The sequence below is a fragment of the Anabas testudineus genome, chromosome 16, assembly GCF_900324465.2.
Source record: "Anabas testudineus chromosome 16, fAnaTes1.2, whole genome shotgun sequence".
Classification (NCBI taxonomy): Eukaryota; Metazoa; Chordata; class Actinopteri; order Anabantiformes; family Anabantidae; genus Anabas; species Anabas testudineus.
In genome coordinates this window covers 5,923,223-5,940,013 of record NC_046625.1, presented here as the reverse complement: position 1 = coordinate 5,940,013, position 16,791 = coordinate 5,923,223, and the positions used below count along the sequence as shown (strand labels likewise).

Below are 16,791 nucleotides of genomic sequence, written 5' to 3'. Positions count from 1 at the left end.
CCAGGATTGAGAGGAGTTTAGACAGCATCCTCCTGTCAGCCACAAGATGTAGAGGGTCCAGCTCCACCCCCAGAACAGAGCCAGCCCTCCTGATCAGTTTGTTTAGTCTGTTAGTGTCTGCCACCTTCATGTTGCTGCCCCAGCAGACCACCGCATAAAAGATGACACTGGAACCACAGACTCAAAACATCCGCAGCATGGTGCTGCAGACGTTGAAGGACCTGAGTTTCCTCAGAAAGTACATCCGGCTCTGAGCCTTTATGTACAATGCTTCTGAGTTCTCAGTCCAGTTTTTTGTCCAGGTACACTCTCAGGTATTTGTACTCGGACACGACCTCCATCTCCTCCCCCTGTATAGTGAGAGGGATGACTCCCAGATTTCCTGAAGTCCATCACCAGCTCCTTTGTTTTGTTGATGTTAAGTTGCAGATGGTTGAGTCCACACCAGTCCACAAAACTGTCCACCACTCCACGGTACTCTGTGACATCTCCACCCTTAATACATCCTACAACTGCAGAGTCATCAGAGAACTTGTGATGATGACAGGACTCTGAGTTGTACCTGAAGTCTGAGGTGTACAGGGCTAAGAGGAATGGAGACAGAACTGTTCCCTGTGAAGCAGTTGTGCTACAGACCACAGTGTCAGACACACAGTTCTGCAGGCGGACATACCGTGGGCGGTTGGTGAGGTAGTCCATAATCCAGGAAATCAGGGGAGTGTTGACCTGCATGTTTTTTTGATTTCTCTCCCAGCAGTGCAGGCCGGATGGTGTTGAATGCACTTGTCACGAGCTGGATGAAGGACTCCATGGCCAGAGATCAGACAGGACAGAACTGATTAGTCAATCTTTATTTATACTGACAGAACACAGTAAATCAATGAATTGAATGAAACAGTCACTAGATGGGAGGAGATGAGGTAGGGTGAGTATGGTGGTCTGGTTGGAAACCGGATGTGACGTCAAAACCAAGATGGCCGACCAACGGAGAGCACATGGACAAAATGGAGGACAATGGAGAAAGTTCAGGACTGTAACAAAAGTGTCACACAAACACCACGAGAATATAGTCCAAACCAAAGGAAAGCAATTCAATGTCTAAACCCAGTGTGGGAAAACAGGCTGGGGTAATGAACACATACAGTCCAAACAAAAATTCACATGGCTAAACTGAGAGGTCGAGGGTAATCCAGGTCATACACAGATAGGCAGTCCAGAGATAAGTCCAGCAGGCAAAATCCACAACCGTAAGACAATCCAGGTCGAAACACAGGGAGATCAACAGAAACAGACTAGGGAAGGGAACAACGAGGGAGAAAACAGAGCAGAGAGAAAACTCACAGAACCAGAGGGGTAAACGGGAAGCAGGGTCAGGTCAGGCTGGTCCAGTGAGGGGGAATCCAGGGTAGAAGGGGTACAGGTCCAAGAAAGGGAATCAGGCAGGCACAGGGACAGGTCTGGTACTGCGAGCAGGGGGAATGACACGGAATAAACAGAACTCACAGTACCAGGGGGTCAGGCAGGAGACGGGGTCCAGAGCAGGCAGAATCCAAAAAAATCCAAAAGCAATCAGTCCACAAGAAACACTGGATAGTGTCCGGGTGTAGACAATAGACTATCTAGCAGGGGAGCAAAGTGAGCAGGCCGGTATTTATAGTGTGGGGGAAACCAGGTGTAGTCAATTAGGTAAGTGCATGTGATCAGACTGGGCAGAGGAAACAGGAAGTTGCCAAAATAAGAGCAAGGGGGAATAAGGGCAGCTCCAGGATCAGCCTCTCGAAAGCCTTCATGATGTGTGATGTCAGAGCCACTGGTCTAAAGTCATTGAGGACTCTGGGACGTGGCGTCTTATTCACTGGAACCAGGCACGACTTTTTCCACCCTAGAGGATCTCTCTCCAGTTGCAGGCTGAGATTGAAATAGTGCTGGAGAACAACACATAGCTGAGGAGCACAGGCTTTCAGCACCCTTGGGTGGACTCCATGAGGACCTTCAGCTTTTGTGGGGTGAAGCCTGTGCAGCTCTCTTCTCACCTGCTCAGCTGAGATTGTTAGGGTGGGTGCTGAGTCGTGTGGGGGAGGGACTGAGAAACAGGTAGTGAACTCTGTGGATCAGCCTGGAATCGATTGAAAAAATTATTCAATTCTTATTGAGGGTGGCGTGACTAAAGTCTCCAGAGATCATAAAGAAGGTGTCCGGGTGTCTGGTCTGCAGGTTGGAGGTGACCGTCTGAATGACGTCACACGCAGCAGCGGCGTCAGCAGATGGAGGAACGTAAACAGATTAATATGGAGTGAGAAAACTCTCAGGGTAAATAATATGGAGGAAGTCCCACAGCCAAAAGTTCAATATCAGGACTGCATACACGCCCTTTCACAGTGACATGACCAGGATGGCACCACCTGTTGTTAATGAGAACATCAACCCCCCTCCTCTCCTGAAACCGTCTATATTAACACTGGAGTCAGGAATACCATCATGCAGCCATGTCTCTGTGAAACACATCAAACTACACTCTGTAAAGATTTTCTCCATCCTCATTAGAGCTGTCAGTTCGTCCATCCTATTGTCCAGTGATCTCACATTACCCATATTCACAGAGGGGAGATGTGGTATAAATCTTCTCACCTTCTCTCTGAACATCGCTATTCTCCGTTCTTTATTTCCTCCTTGCTGTTTTTTGCCTCCCCTACATCCCCTCGTTGTCCTCTTTCTGATCTCCTCTGGGATGTTTAAAGTCCCGAACTAACTTATGAAATTAGTGTACAATTAAAAAAAAATTGACAGATTGTTAAAGTCTCAGTGTTTTTATGGATTTTGCTGAATTTAGTTGTGAAGTTTATGCAAAGCAAACACTGTGAAGCACTACCACTTTAACATAGATATAATGTCTAATTTCCAGTCCTGTCTTAGTTCAATGATCATCTAAACACAAACACTTTCTACAAATCCTGTATTGTTTGTTTCCCTTGATTTGTACAAGTATTGTGTAAGTAATGCTTACACTGCATTACAGTGCAGAAAATGAACCCAGTGACTCAGGTTCAATCTTCTCTGTTTTACATTATATCTCATACAGAGTTTAAATAAAATAATACTGATAGAACTGCATGTTCAACACAAGAATAGTATTTAGCATTCAATAAATATCTAATGAGTCATAACCACGTGCAATGATATAAACAGCAGTAATATAATGTACAGACCAGTGGAACAGCTTGAGTGGTCACCATCTCCATCTTCTCAGCCAGATTTCCAGAGCTCATCTGTTTATTTCTGAATGAAAATGTGATTCACAAGTGACAAATAATTAAAATAACAAATAACACAACCAGTAATCAGCAAGTTTCATTTTTTAAAAGTCACTTTCAAAAACAGGGTTAAAAAAAAGACACAAACAAGTTAAGTTTTTTTCAGCCTATGCAGTTGCTGAACTGTTTTCTTTGATTCCAAATCAAAGAGTAGAGCTTGTTTGAAATGTCTGTGAAAATTCTCTAGACCATGGTTTTCCCAGAAAATGCTTTTCAGCTAAGTAACTGGACTTGTTTTAAGTTCTTGAAGACATTTCACCTTCAGAAGGCTTCATCAGTTCTGACTGATTTGCTGAAACAGTAGACTTATAAACCTTGTGAGCAGCTGTAAAACTGTCTGTGTATGAGTGAATCATGTATACAATATTTATTCTTTGACTCTCCCGACCAAACAACAACTTTACAATTGTATCGCACAGCACAGAGGAGCCAGCTTCCTAAGACCATCAGGTGCTAACAACTCAGTGACTCAACGGGGTTTATAAGTCTGCTTTTCCAGCCAATCAGTCAGAACTATCTATATATCTATACCTATATTGACTGTGTCAATTTATTTTTTGTATGACTCTTTATGATGTCGCTGACATAGTCAGGTAATATATTCATGGTTAGATACAGACAAACTTTTAAAACATGCACTGTGTTACTTACCAGTACAATACAACTACATACAGTGAGGGAAAAAATTGTTTGAACCCCAGCTGATTTTGTAAGTTTGCCCACTAACAAAGAAATGATCAGTCTATAATTTCAATGGTAGGTGTATTTGAACAGTGAGACACAACAATGACAAAAAAAATCCAGAAAAATGCGTTTCAAAAAGAGTTATAAATTAATTTGCATTTCCACGAAGGAAAGAAGTATTTGATCCCTTCGAAAAACGTGCTTTAGTACTTGGTGGCAAAACCTTTGTTGGCAATCACAGAGGTCAGCCGTTTCTTGTAGTTGGCCACAAGGTTTGCACACATCTCAGGGGGGATTTTGGCTCACTCCTCTTTGCAGATCCTCTCCAATGTTTGGCAACTCGAACCTTCAGCTCCCTCCACAGATTTTCTATGGGATTAAGGTCTGGAGACTGACTAGGCCACTCCATGACCTTAATATGCTTCTTCTTGAGCCAGTGATTTGTTGCCTTAGCCGTGTGTTTTGGATCATTGTCATGCTGGAGTACCCAACCACGACCCTTTTCAATGCCCTGACTGAGGGAAGGAGGTTCTCACCCAACATTTGACGGTACATGGCCCCATCCATCCTCCCTTTGATGTGGTGCAATTGTCCTGTCCCCTTGGCAGAAAAACACCCCCAAAGCATAATGTTTCCACCTCCATATTTGACAGTGGGGATGGTGTTTTTGGAGTCATAGGGAGCCTTCCTCCTCCTCCAAACACAGCAAGTTGAGTTGATGCCAAAGAGCTCGATTTTGGTTTTATCTGACCACAACACCTTCACCCAGTCTTCCTCTGAATCAGTCAGATGTTCAGTGGCAAACTTCAAACGGGCCTGTAGATGGGCTTTCTTGAGCAGGGGGACCTTGCGGGCACAGCAGGCTTTCAGTCCTTCACGGCGTAGTGTGTTACCAACTGTTTTTTTGGTGACTATGGTCCCAGCTGCCTTGAGATCATTGACAAGTTCCTCCCGAGTGGTTCTTGGCTGATTCCTCACCGTTCTCATTATCATTGAAACTCCACGAGGTGAGATCTTGCATGGAGCTCCAGACCAAGGGAGATTGGCAGTTAATTTATGTTTCTTCCATTTGCGAATAATTGCACCAACTGTTGTCACCTTCTCACCCAGCTGCTTGGCGATGGTCTTGTAGCCCATTCCAGCCTTGTGTAGGTCCACAATCTTGTCCCTGACATCCTTGGAAAGCTCTTTGGTCTTGGCCATGGTGAAGAGTTTGGAATCTGGATTGATTGATTGCTTCTGTGGACAGGTCTCTTTTATACAGGTAACGAGCTGAGAGGGCTGCCAATGTCAGCTCGTTACCTGTATAAGATCCACCTGGGAGCTAGAGATCTTGCTGACGGATAGGGGATCAAATACTTATTTCCTTCATGGAAATGCAAATTAATTTATAACTCTTTTTGAAACGCATTTTTCTGGATTTTTTTTGTCATTGTTGTGTCTCACTGTTCAAATAAACCTACCATTGAAATTATAGCCTGATCATTTCTTTGTTAGTGGGCAAACTTACAAAATCAGCTGGGGTTCAAATAATTTTTTCCCTCACTGTAACAGTGAGAGAAGGGAGTCTCTATTATTTATGGGCTTAACTGTTATAGAAAGTAATTGATAAAATTACTTAAATAACTCAAAAATGTTACGGATATATCATTAATGATAGTTAGTATTTACTGTATTTAAAGTGCTCAGGATTTTCACTTGTATGATCAGGAACAACAATAACAACAACAAATCAAAAATACTAAATCAAAAATGCAAAATAAGCATAGTAACACAAGGTTAATAAAACTGTACCTGTGCCATTCTCTTGCTAAACAGAAGATGACCCCAGAAAGAAGCATCACAATCAAAATCTTAAAAAGGTATAGGTACCACTTCATTGCATTATGTGTAGGCGTATCTAAGGTCAGAAGAAAAAAATAATAGTGGTGACAGCTGATCTGTTGTTCTTGGTGCTAATATAACACAAAACAAACAATTAAAAAAAGCTCTTGTGAACACTTACATGGTAAAATTATGAGGGCTTCTTTTGTTTCTCCATGTTCATTGCTGCTGACACACTCTATAGTGGTTCTGTGATAAGTGGTCAGAGGAACAGTGATGCTGCTGCTCATTTTATGGTTTGACACAGTGATACAAACAGAGAATTCAGTGAGATTCTTCAACAGTGGCCATGTGATGGTGGGTAGAGGAACCCCCCGACTGACACACACAGGTTAGGACGTGGGATTGATTCAGACATCCAGAGCCATTTAAGATCTTTAGAAGAGCTGCAAAAAAACAAGGAAAATCTCAACATCACAGCCAATAATTTTAACTTCTACTGTATAAAAATACACAGTTAATTCACATTAAACAGCGCCGCCAAGCAATAGTGTGGCTGTAAGGGTTTTATGGAAAATTGTGTTTCAGTATAAAGACTTGAGCTGAAGGGGCCCAGTGCTGCGAAACATAGATGCTAGGGGAATTACATAGGTGGGAATTAAGGCTTTGTTTAGTGGAACGCATGTATGTGTGTGCACGTCATATATAAGTTAAGGCAGAATTTATCTCATTAAAACTTAAACATACCAGCCAGTAAAAAGTTATTATTATTATTAGTTATTTCCTTTATTGTTGCTACCATCACCCCCTTTCTTCTTTCACTGTTTAGCCCGTTCTTCTGGAGCCTACGATGCGCTGACTAGCAGCTATGGACAAAGCATAAACAGCTATTCTTACCTCTGATGACTAATTCTCATTGTTCAAGTAAAAAGGAGATGAGTAAAATTAAGGCAAAGCTTTAAAAGGAAGGGCTCTTATGTAAGATTCAGATCCATCGTTCCTATCAGAGAGCCGTTCAAATGAACCGGATCCTTTGTGAATGTAACAGATTTGCTGCGTTTTCCTTGATAAATAGGTTTGCTACCTCCTGATTTAAAAGGACCTGTTTTTAATTGGCTACAGGTGTGGACAAAATGGTTGCTGCCCTTGTGTTAGAAGTTAACAGTTAATATAATGAAAAGTAAAAGCTTATCATATGCGGATAACGCAGAATACATTAACATTTTCTAAAAATTAACAAAATGTCATGAAATTAATCAGATTACAATACTTACTAGTCTGTGTTACAGTTTCATGTTTTGTTGTGCTGCCTTTCTGTGTAGTGGGATTTGTTGTCACGGTAGAACCTGTTGTCTCTTTGTTTTTCTTTTCCTCTTGATCATAAACTTTGAAAAAATATTTTAAATTGAATTAATCAGACAACATCATTCCCAACTATTATAAATACATGATTTTAGACTGTGAGGCTGAGGAACACATGGACGTGTAGTCTCAGTAACCAGAAAACAGACAAGTGGACGATGTGGCTGAGAGAAGTGTGCAAACCCTTAAGAAAAAATATACTGAAGCTTAATTAAATAATAATAATTCCATTTCTAAGTATACATCATGTACTATACTAAGTATACCAATGGTAATTATATATTATGTGTACTTTTTCAATACTTCTTGGGCCAACCTTTTAGCTTGTGAAAGTACACTTTGAAGTACTCCAAATAGATGTTCTGTATAGTGTATATGCAATAGAGTGTTTTTTGTGATGTACTATTGTTGCTGTTTTGTAGATTCACATTTTATAATTTATTGTACTCTTAAAATACACTTTTAAGTAGTGTTGTTTACATTTTTCATTTTTTATGAATTTGTGTTGTGATACTGTAGCATAGCAGTGACAGCTATGTATTATAGTTCACTTCTAGAAGCACTACTAAGTACTCTAAGGAATACTAATATTGAGAAGGTACTTCTATCCACTGTTTACTCTTATTACTAAGAGTCCTGAGTTTATAACACAACAATTAATTACCTTTCACTTACTCTCTTTAACAAGACAAAACACTGTGTTACTTTACAGTTTGACCATCCTGCAACACTCTTGTAAATGTGCTTCCCTGCTCTGAACTTAAACATGTTCTGTCTAAAAACAGTTCTATATTCTGTACTGTACTTGGACATTGCTGAAGTGAAAACTCTTTCCATCAGCTGTACAGTCTAAATAAAATTGTAAAATACCTAAAATCTTAATACACATTAGAGACCAAGATGACAAACTGACTCCAACCCACACTGAAGGATGAAGATCCAGAACCTCAACAGTGACTTAAAAGTAAGAAAAATAAAAAAGTAAATGTAAAAACACAGTACGTTTTACTCACAGGTCACATTAAGAGTCATGTTGTCTGTGAAGTTGACCTTACAGGTGACCTCTACACCATTGTGTTTAACTAGGAGTGTAAGGGTTAAATTTGAGATTGAGATGTTGTTGTCATTATTTGCTGCACTTGTCCACATCAAAGTGATTTGTGGATCAGATCCATTGAAGAGACCAGGAGTGCAGATCAGTGAGATATTGGGTCCTGCTGTCAGATCTTAAGTGGGTGAAAACACAGAAAATCAGGGTGATGTAGTTAATTAACTGAATCTAATAAGCAAACATAGAAATGACTGTTGACTTCAAGTAGAACTTGTAAAGTAAATTCCAGTTAGCACAAAGGACAGTAAGCACAGTGATGCAGTAATGGGGAAATATAAAGTTCTGTCAGTGTAACTGCAGTTCCTGATTGTTGTCTACAGAGGTCAACAAAGCACCAATACTAGGTTGGTGTTTTTTTTTTTTATTCAGTGATATGACATAGATTTTCATACCTTTTACATTGATGGTTGTCAGGTTAGACAACAAGTATATTTTATCCCCATTGAGGATTCCATCAACTCTAAACTGATATGATTCAGACTCTGTCTTTGTGTTATTGATATTGATGTTGCAGTTATTCTGTTTTGAGTTTGTCTTGAACACTTGTCCATTCTTGTTCTGGGACTCAAGTGTTAAAAGATCACTACAGTTCACTTTAGATTTAGGTGGACCACATTTGTACTTTATTACACTTTTGTCAGTGCTGCTGTTGTTGACAGGGGAACATAGTATCTCATCACAGAGTCCAGTCTCTGTCGCTTCTCCTGCAATTACAAATATTAACAGAAAAAAAAGAGACAGGAACATGTATGGATATCATTATCAAGATGTCAAATTACAGATAATGACAGAATACTTTTACTGACAAGTTCTAAGATCACTGAAACAATGGTGAAGATGTGAAAAGACAATTTTTTTTCAGCAGCAGCAACGTGTGACCAATACATCTGTTTCCTGATGCACAAAGCTGATGTTATATTAGACAGTCAGGTTCCTTTATTATTAGATTGCAAAGAAAATTAAGCAAAGGCTCTATGGCTTCTATGTATATTTTATAGATTTTTTGGCTTTATCTCATTTGGTAATTCCACATCAAACATTTCTGCCATACAGTAAGATGTTATGGGTCATGAAAGCTTTAACTAAAATGTACTGAATATCAGTAACTGTACCAACGTTTTTAGAGAATGAAAGGACATCATACCTTTAACAGCGAAGAGCACAGTCACCCAGAAGAGAACAAACATTCTGATTTGGCAGATGAGACGCTCCGTCTATGTCTCCATGGGGCAATTTGGTCCTCTAAATAGCACAAAGACATAAAACTGTAACAAAGCAGTGACTTCAGTTACGTACTGTGTTTCACCTGTCTTGTTTTTCTGCTCTCTTCTGTCCACAGTGACTCTTCTTCTGTGCGACTCTGCTCGTAACCAACTCTTCCCCTCCTCACTTTGACACCTCTTCCTTCTTTGTGTTAAACTGCATGTGGACCTTTGCAGCTCCTCTCTTCACATTGCCTCAATTTAATATGGGTATTATTTTATTATATGTACTGTAATTATACATCAATCTAAAACATGTATCTTAAATACTGATTAATAAAGGGTGTTTCCCTTTATTTTTTCTGTATTATTATGCACTTAGTTGTGAAATTATTTTAAAAAAAGGGACGTTAATGACAGTTACACAAGCATTAAAACAGACAAAATTGCTTCTTGTCATTTATCTTGCATAGTACAGTGCAGAACAGACACAGTTTGACACAGATTTATTTATTATTTTATTATTTATTTTTTGATAGTTTTCACTTCCTTTACCTTTTAATAGAAGGACAGCGCCCTGAGCTCATAAACTTTACTTCCGCAAGTTTTTTTATAAACACCCCTTTAAGTTTAAGCAACCACAGAATGAAATCTATAAAACAGATCACAAAAACAACTATATTCCCCAAATCATAGCATTTACTCTAGCGAGCGGAAATCAAAGTTGGAGAACTCACACAACCAGTGTCAACGTCAGTGTCCACACGCTGCACCTCCACTGTCGGACCATCTAGCATCAGTCTGTAGCTTAGCTCACAGCTAACGACAGTGAACAACAGGAGTCCATCAGTGAGTTTAACCGTGTCCTTCTCTCGTGTTTCCAGATGTCGCTCCAGGCTTCCTCCTGCTCACCTGGAGCGACATCTGGGAACTCTGGAGAAGTCTCTTCTCAGGCTAGCTGCTTGTTAGCCCGACATGCTAATCCGACAACGATGAACTCCTCTCGTTGTTTGCAGATTCAGTTTACGTCAACGCGGCTACTTAACGTGCTGTAGCTGGTGCAACAACAGGAGTAACAAGAACAATATTCACCGTGAAAACTGCACTCTTCCTTCTTAATGTCTCTGTTTCTGTCGTTTGCATTTTTCTATTCGTGCCGCTCCCGCTCGACCTCTCTCTCAGCTGACCCTTGACCTCTCTGACGCCCGTCCTTTAGCCAATCACACTTCAGAACCACTGTCGTGACGTTTCATTTTTCAATCACAATAACATCAGCATTGGTTGTTCAAAGCACGTTGAACATAGTACGTTGCAACCAAACTACAATATAAAAACATTAATCCCAATAGAAATTATTTCTATTGACCTAAAAACTGATTAAGAAATAAAGACAGTGAACACATCTGTAACAATTTTACAGAACAAAAGAACTGGTTATGCATAATTTCCTAAACTTAACAAGTATTTTTATTTAGGTGCCTAAGATATTAGCCTAGGGGCTGCATCAGATTATTCACGTGTAAAAACAAATAAAACAACAAATACTGTAAGTCTAGTTTCAAATGCATGTTCTATTTGGCGTCTTAGTGTCTTTATCTACTGTGCAAAATGTGTAGGTACTGTTCTGAGCAATGTCGCAGTAGTGGGTATCGATCTGTGGATTTCCTTATTTAGCACCACTGTGTGCTCAGAGTGCCTCTGGTAACTTCCCATTTTCAAATTAACATTAAAATGCATGTCTCTAAACACCATCTGTGTGTTCAGGCACATGTACGCTTCCTCACCAAAGTTGTGTCAGACAGAAAGTGTGAGTTAGATTTTGTGTAGAACTGAGAAACAGCCAGACAGACACACTCCAGCAGTCCAAAGCACCTCTCAGTTTGCCTCGCATCAACACTGATGACTTAATGACATTGAGTTGGGCCCCAGGGATCTATTTGTAATAAATTTCAGTGTCTTGTTCATGGACTGCAAAGTTGTGGACAGGTGAGCCCACTTGACTGAATCATTTTTGAACAAACACTCCACCTGCCCTCAACAGCTCATGCAAATTGCAAAAACATGCAAAACACAAACTCTGGTTGCTTTATTTTGCAGCTGCATTTATTTCTTACCATGTAATCATGTAAAGTGTGTCTGCATACTTATATTTTCTATGCAGACAAAGCGTAAAAATATTTCTTGAAGTGATGTGTTAAATTTCACAGGTTTTTTAACAGGTTTCATTTCCACTACTGTGATGTTTCAAGCACTTATATACAGATTAGCTTTATAAGAAGATTCGTGTAAAGCTAATTTTACCTACTTCAGCTAATGACGCTTCCATTTCACACTCATGCTCAAATTCACCAATAGCTGAAGCTACAATATGCAAATTAATAAAGCACAGGAAACTCAAAATGTCTTCAGCCCACCCTCTCTCTGCAGTGCTGTTCAATGAGTGTGCATCACTGATGGCTTCTACAACACTGCTCCACATTAAGATGTAGTTTGGAGCACATGTCTAAAAAAAGGTTTTCCAAAAATAATTACTTTATCTTTAAGCTATAAAGTTAAATCTTATGCAGTACTTTATTAACAGTAGAATACAGTGCCACATCCTCACCTCCCTCCTCTATTGCTAGAATACACTGTTCTGTCTCCTTATCTTCATCTGTGATCGCTCCATTGACTTCCAACATGTCACCTTCCTCTCCTCCATTATATTGTCTCTCACATGTTGTTTCTTTCTTAATTTCAGTGTACTCTGTCTCTGTGGTTTCTCTCTTCTTTACCTCTGTGGGATTCTTTCTTTTCAACAAGGAGAAGTCAATGTTAGAATACTGTGCTTCTACTTCCACATCATCATCAGCAGGTGCTGACTCCCCAGGGTGGTCATGAGTCCAGTCATCTTCCACTTCTTGTCCAGTAGCAACCTGTCAGGTACAGTGGAGAAATGAAAAGACAACTGCAATTCAATACTATATAGATCTGAGTACGTTTCAGTTTCAACTAAACACAAAGGTAATTTAAATTTTGAAGGCTGTGTTTATTTCACTAAATCATCTGTTCTTTGCCTCTCTGGAGTTGTACTGTACAAGCATTGTGAAAGTAAAGTTTACACTGTATTACAAAACAATAAAAAATATTGTGACAATAAAACAGATCAAATCTTTTCAGTACTTTATATGACATCTCTCAGACTTGAGGTAAAATAAACAATGATATTCAGCAGTAACTTAACAAATAACAAACATATCATATAGAAATGTGATAACAGATAAATAAATATAGTAGAAATACCAGTGGAACTACCCGAGTGGTCGCTATCTCCACATACTCAGCCAAATCTTCAGAGCACTTCTGTTTTTTCCTGAAGGAAAATTTAATTTTACAGTGACAAATGTTAACAAATAACAAGTATCTTATGTGATGTTGAATATTTCAGCCTATGCAGTTAGTGAACTCTAACACATTTTCATTATGATATACCTCTGACAATAGTTAGCATTTATTAAAGTGCTAGTTATTTGCAGTAAATTGGACAAATAACTTAAAACACTGTTATGATATTTAATGACAGATTATCAAAAAAAAAGTCTAAATAAATATGAAATCACAATAATGCAAAGATAATAAAACTGTACCTGCAGTAGATGATGGTTGCAGAAAGAAGTATCCCGAGCAAAAATGCAACAATGACGTGTAGCCACGAGTTATTTAACAAGTCTCTGAGGGTAACTGGGGTCAAAAGAGTAAAATAACTGAGGTTATAACTACTGTGTGTTGTTGTTGGTGATAATTTAGAACTTCAGTAATGATAAACTTGTGAACACTTACAGTTCTCAGTACGTCCTTTTGTTTCAAGTCATTTCTTACAGTGAGATTTTATTTTGTTTCTCCATGTTCATTGCTGCTGACACACTCTATAGTTGTTCTGCTAGAAGTGGTCAGAGGAGCAGTGAGGCTGCTGTTAACTGTATGTTGTGACACAGTGTTAAAAACAGAGTATTTAATATTCAGCAGTGACCATGTGATGGTGGGTAAAGGAACCCCCTGACTGATACACACACAGGTTAGGACGTGGGATTGATTCATACATCCAGAGCCATTTAAGATCTTTGGAGGAGCTGCAAACAAACAAGGAGAATCTCAGCATCACTGCTAATAATATCTACACATGTATTTGATTAATGTAAAAATTTAACATTTTCGAAACACAGAATCTATTACTCACAGATCACATTCAGAGTCACTGTCTCCTCTGTAGTCTTGCTCCCATTGAAGTTGACCTTACAGGTGACCTCTGTGTTGTGGTGTTCAGCTGAAGTGTTAAAGGTCAAAGTTGAGCTGTGTCTCTGTGTGACAGCAGTCAGAGTCTCAGTACTGATTTCAGTGATGTTTCCTGGGATGTGAGAGTCGTTCTCTCCTGGTTTTCTCCACGTCCAGGTGATTTCAGGAACAGATCCAGAGCAGAGGCCAGGAGCAATGCAGGTCAGTGTGGTCTGATGTCCCTCTATCAGTGGAGGAACTGTCACTGTGGGTTTCTGACTAACTATTAGGGAATGAATAGAGAAAGAGGATTAGCAGGAGTCAGTCAATGAACAATCAACCTGGATCATTATTAGGTTCAAATTTGACAAATTAATCTGTTGGTTCAAGATTTCAACTGGTCGATAAGTGCAAAACATGGCAGGAAGGTACATAGAAGGAAGCTCTGTCACTATTGTTACAGATCCTACTGGTCTCAATCTGAGAATAAATAAGAACAAACATTACTCTATGTTTCATTAAATTATTATTTCAGCTAAATCACACAAAACCAACTCTGTAAATATTATATGTCATTTTCTTGAAGTACAAAAGTAAAATAGTAAAAAGAAAAGTAATACAATTAATACTGTTGATCTCTATTTCATTACAGCAGTAGTAAAAATCTCTCAGTTTAATGTCTCAAGAATCTAAAGAGCTAAATATGTTGGTGTATGTAGCTTTAAGATCAAACATTTCCACTGTACATACAGTATTTGTTGTGGCTGTTAATACCTGTAACAGTAATAGTTGCTGTAGAAGTGAATGTGAAGCCATCTGTATTTCCATTCCTGTTACCATTAACTCTGAGCTGATATGATCCAGAGTCTGATTCTCGGAGGTGGTTGATGATGATGCTGCAGTTTTTCTTACTCACATCAGGCTCCAACAGCGACACTCGTCTTTTAAACTCAGGCTCAATGTTTTCATTATTACTGGAGTTAAATATTAGTTTGGCAACTTCAGGTTTATCACATTTTTCTTTTGTAGCTGAATTACATTTGAACCAAATAAACTCTTTGACACTGAAATCAGCTTTAGTAGTGAAAGAACATGGTAAAACCACACAGAGTCCAGTCTCTGCTGTTATTTCCCCCTTAATAAGGTTTATACAGTAGGATCCAGTTTGACAGTAGTTTTCTGATGATGAGGTCGCTGTTAACAAAAAGAAGAAAAGAGAAAACATTTGTTAAAAAAGCAGAGGAATAGATTTTTATAACATAAGAGAATACTTTTATTTTTAAAATCTTCCTATGATGTATGTATATAGTGTGTCACAGCTCATTATTTTATCAGATTTCATTTATTATATATCATAAATGAAGAAATGATAGAAATAGAACATCACTGTTGATACAGTTTCTATGCTGAATATTCAAGTTTCATCTTTCCTCACAAATTTAGCAATTTGTCTTTAAAAAACACCTCTCCTTGATTTCCCCCAACAATGAATAGATCATCCTAGTTTCAGAACTACTTCTATGGGAAGATGGTGTAAAAAATAAACTAGTTTAGTGTCGGCATCTTAATAAATCAACATTAAGGCTGCGTACTGTACCTTCAGCTTCACCTTTGTTGCCTCTGACACAGAAGACTAGAGCCACCCAGATGAGAACAAACATCCTAATTCAGTGATTGAGACAGTCGGTCTCTCCCTCCACAGGACAAACTTCTTCCTTTCAGAAGTACAACAAAAAAATTTGAAATGATGACACCAGAAATAACAGCATGTCTCACTGTAAAGGTTTAAATAAAGCATGTTGCATGGTTAACATAGTTCCCAGTAATACATGTTACTGTCATCATCTTCAGAGTTATGATTATCATTTTGATGCTCGCTGTAAAATCTGATGCAGAGAAAAAAACTCATAAACTTGATCAAAAAAAGCTCAGATCTATCTACTGTAATTTAACCTCTAAAGCTTCCTAAATGACTATAATGTTCAAAAAAGGCTTTATGAAATCAGTGAAGGAAAACTGAAGACATGATATAATTCACTATTTAAAACAATAAAACAATTATTACAGTCACGTCTGTCTTGTGCTCCTGCCTTCTTCTGTCTTTGTCCTCTTCTCCAAATGGTCTCTACTTCTCTTCTTCATCCTTTTTCACTTCCTCCCTCAGTACAAGAAGTTTCCAGGAAGTTTCTTGACACATTGCTGGTTATTAATTACTCTACTCTACTAATTATCTCCTCAGACTGTCACACCTAAAACCTACCAAAAGAACAATAAATACAAGATATGCAATTTGGAAAATGTAAATCTGTATGTTGACTAATGAATTAATAACTGAAGATTTAAAGACAAAATATCTTAAATGAGGCATCTAACTAGTCTGTTATCATCAGTAGTTACAGTACATACGACAGAACCTCGAGACATGTCTGTGTATCATAGGCAAAAGAAGAAACACACACACCACATGTGGCAGATACAGGTCACATTTTAAAAACAGGAAGTGCAGCAGCATCAGTTTAACAAAAAGTGTTTAAAATAACTATAAGACATATGACTGATCCAGAAATTGTAAAATATGAAATGTGATTAATAAATATATGAGCTTGTGAAAACTATGAGCTATAAATGAGCTTTTTGTTACTTTGCATCCTCTACAAAGTCTTTGAAATGAAAAGTAACTTATGAAATGAGTGTACAATTAAAAAAATTACACAGATTGAATTTAGTTGTGATGTTTATCCAAAGCAAACACTGTGAAGCACTAACAGTTTAATCTGGAAAATAATTTCCAGTCCTGTCTTAGTTGAATGATCTGAACATTTAGAGAAGTGATTTATCGTGGTCGCATTAGTTTCTTCAAATCTCATTCATTAAGTAATTTACCATGGAATAGATTGAACCATTTGTCTGGGCTTTGTTTATCTGAAGGGACAGTTTTCATCTAAATAGTTTCTATGCAGTTTTACTCACAGCTAATGTACTTTTTTTGGGCTGCATCTGCTTTGACAATTTTCTTGGCACCACCAAAGTTTATTGTGCTGGTACA

The 16,791-nt window shown here is 38.6% G+C and overlaps 2 protein-coding genes and 1 long non-coding RNA gene across 3 annotated transcripts in view; all 3 read right to left on the bottom strand.

Annotated features, from left to right (window-relative positions):
• The window catches only part of LOC113169043, a 28,495-nt gene extending 18,914 nt beyond the window's left edge, over positions 1–9,581 (bottom strand). The window contains exons 1-3 of the mRNA XM_026370172.1: positions 9,437–9,581; positions 8,685–8,996; positions 8,195–8,407 (exon numbers count right to left, since the gene is read on the bottom strand). Of these exons, the coding sequence (XP_026225957.1) occupies positions 8,195–8,407; positions 8,685–8,996; positions 9,437–9,479 (568 nt within the window). The 5' untranslated portion in view covers positions 9,480–9,581. The remainder of the gene's footprint in view (positions 1–8,194; positions 8,408–8,684; positions 8,997–9,436) is intronic.
• On the bottom strand, positions 2,726–6,252 carry LOC113170142. The gene is made up of 3 exons (XR_003299621.1): positions 6,001–6,252; positions 5,790–5,895; positions 2,726–3,276 (listed from the first exon to the last, which is right to left on the bottom strand). It is a non-coding gene; the product is annotated as an uncharacterized LOC113170142 (long non-coding RNA).
• A 2,465-nt stretch (positions 9,582–12,046) lies between the features above and the next one.
• LOC113169041 (sialic acid-binding Ig-like lectin 14) lies at positions 12,047–15,406 on the bottom strand. The gene is made up of 7 exons (XM_026370170.1): positions 15,343–15,406; positions 14,496–14,939; positions 13,711–14,028; positions 13,397–13,603; positions 13,121–13,214; positions 12,789–12,846; positions 12,047–12,409 (listed from the first exon to the last, which is right to left on the bottom strand). Exons 1-7 carry the CDS (start codon positions 15,404–15,406, stop codon positions 12,047–12,049), a joined length of 1,548 nt encoding a protein of 515 aa, XP_026225955.1.
• Between the last annotated feature and the right edge of the window lie 1,385 nt (positions 15,407–16,791).

What these genes read in the sequence shown, in the direction of transcription:
- LOC113169041 (XM_026370170.1), bottom strand. Translation starts at nt 15,406, where the DNA reads ATGTTTGTTCTCATCTGGGTGGCTCTAGTCTTCTGTGTCAGAGGCAAC. An exon ending in TAACAGCCACAACAAATACT is followed by an intron (nt 14,029 to 14,495) that starts GTATGTACAGTG and finishes ATTCCCTAATAG; the next exon opens with TTAGTCAGAAACCCACAGTG. An exon ending in TGGAGATAGCGACCACTCGG is followed by an intron (nt 12,410 to 12,788) that starts GTAGTTCCACTG and finishes TGTACCTGACAG; the next exon opens with GTTGCTACTGGACAAGAAGT.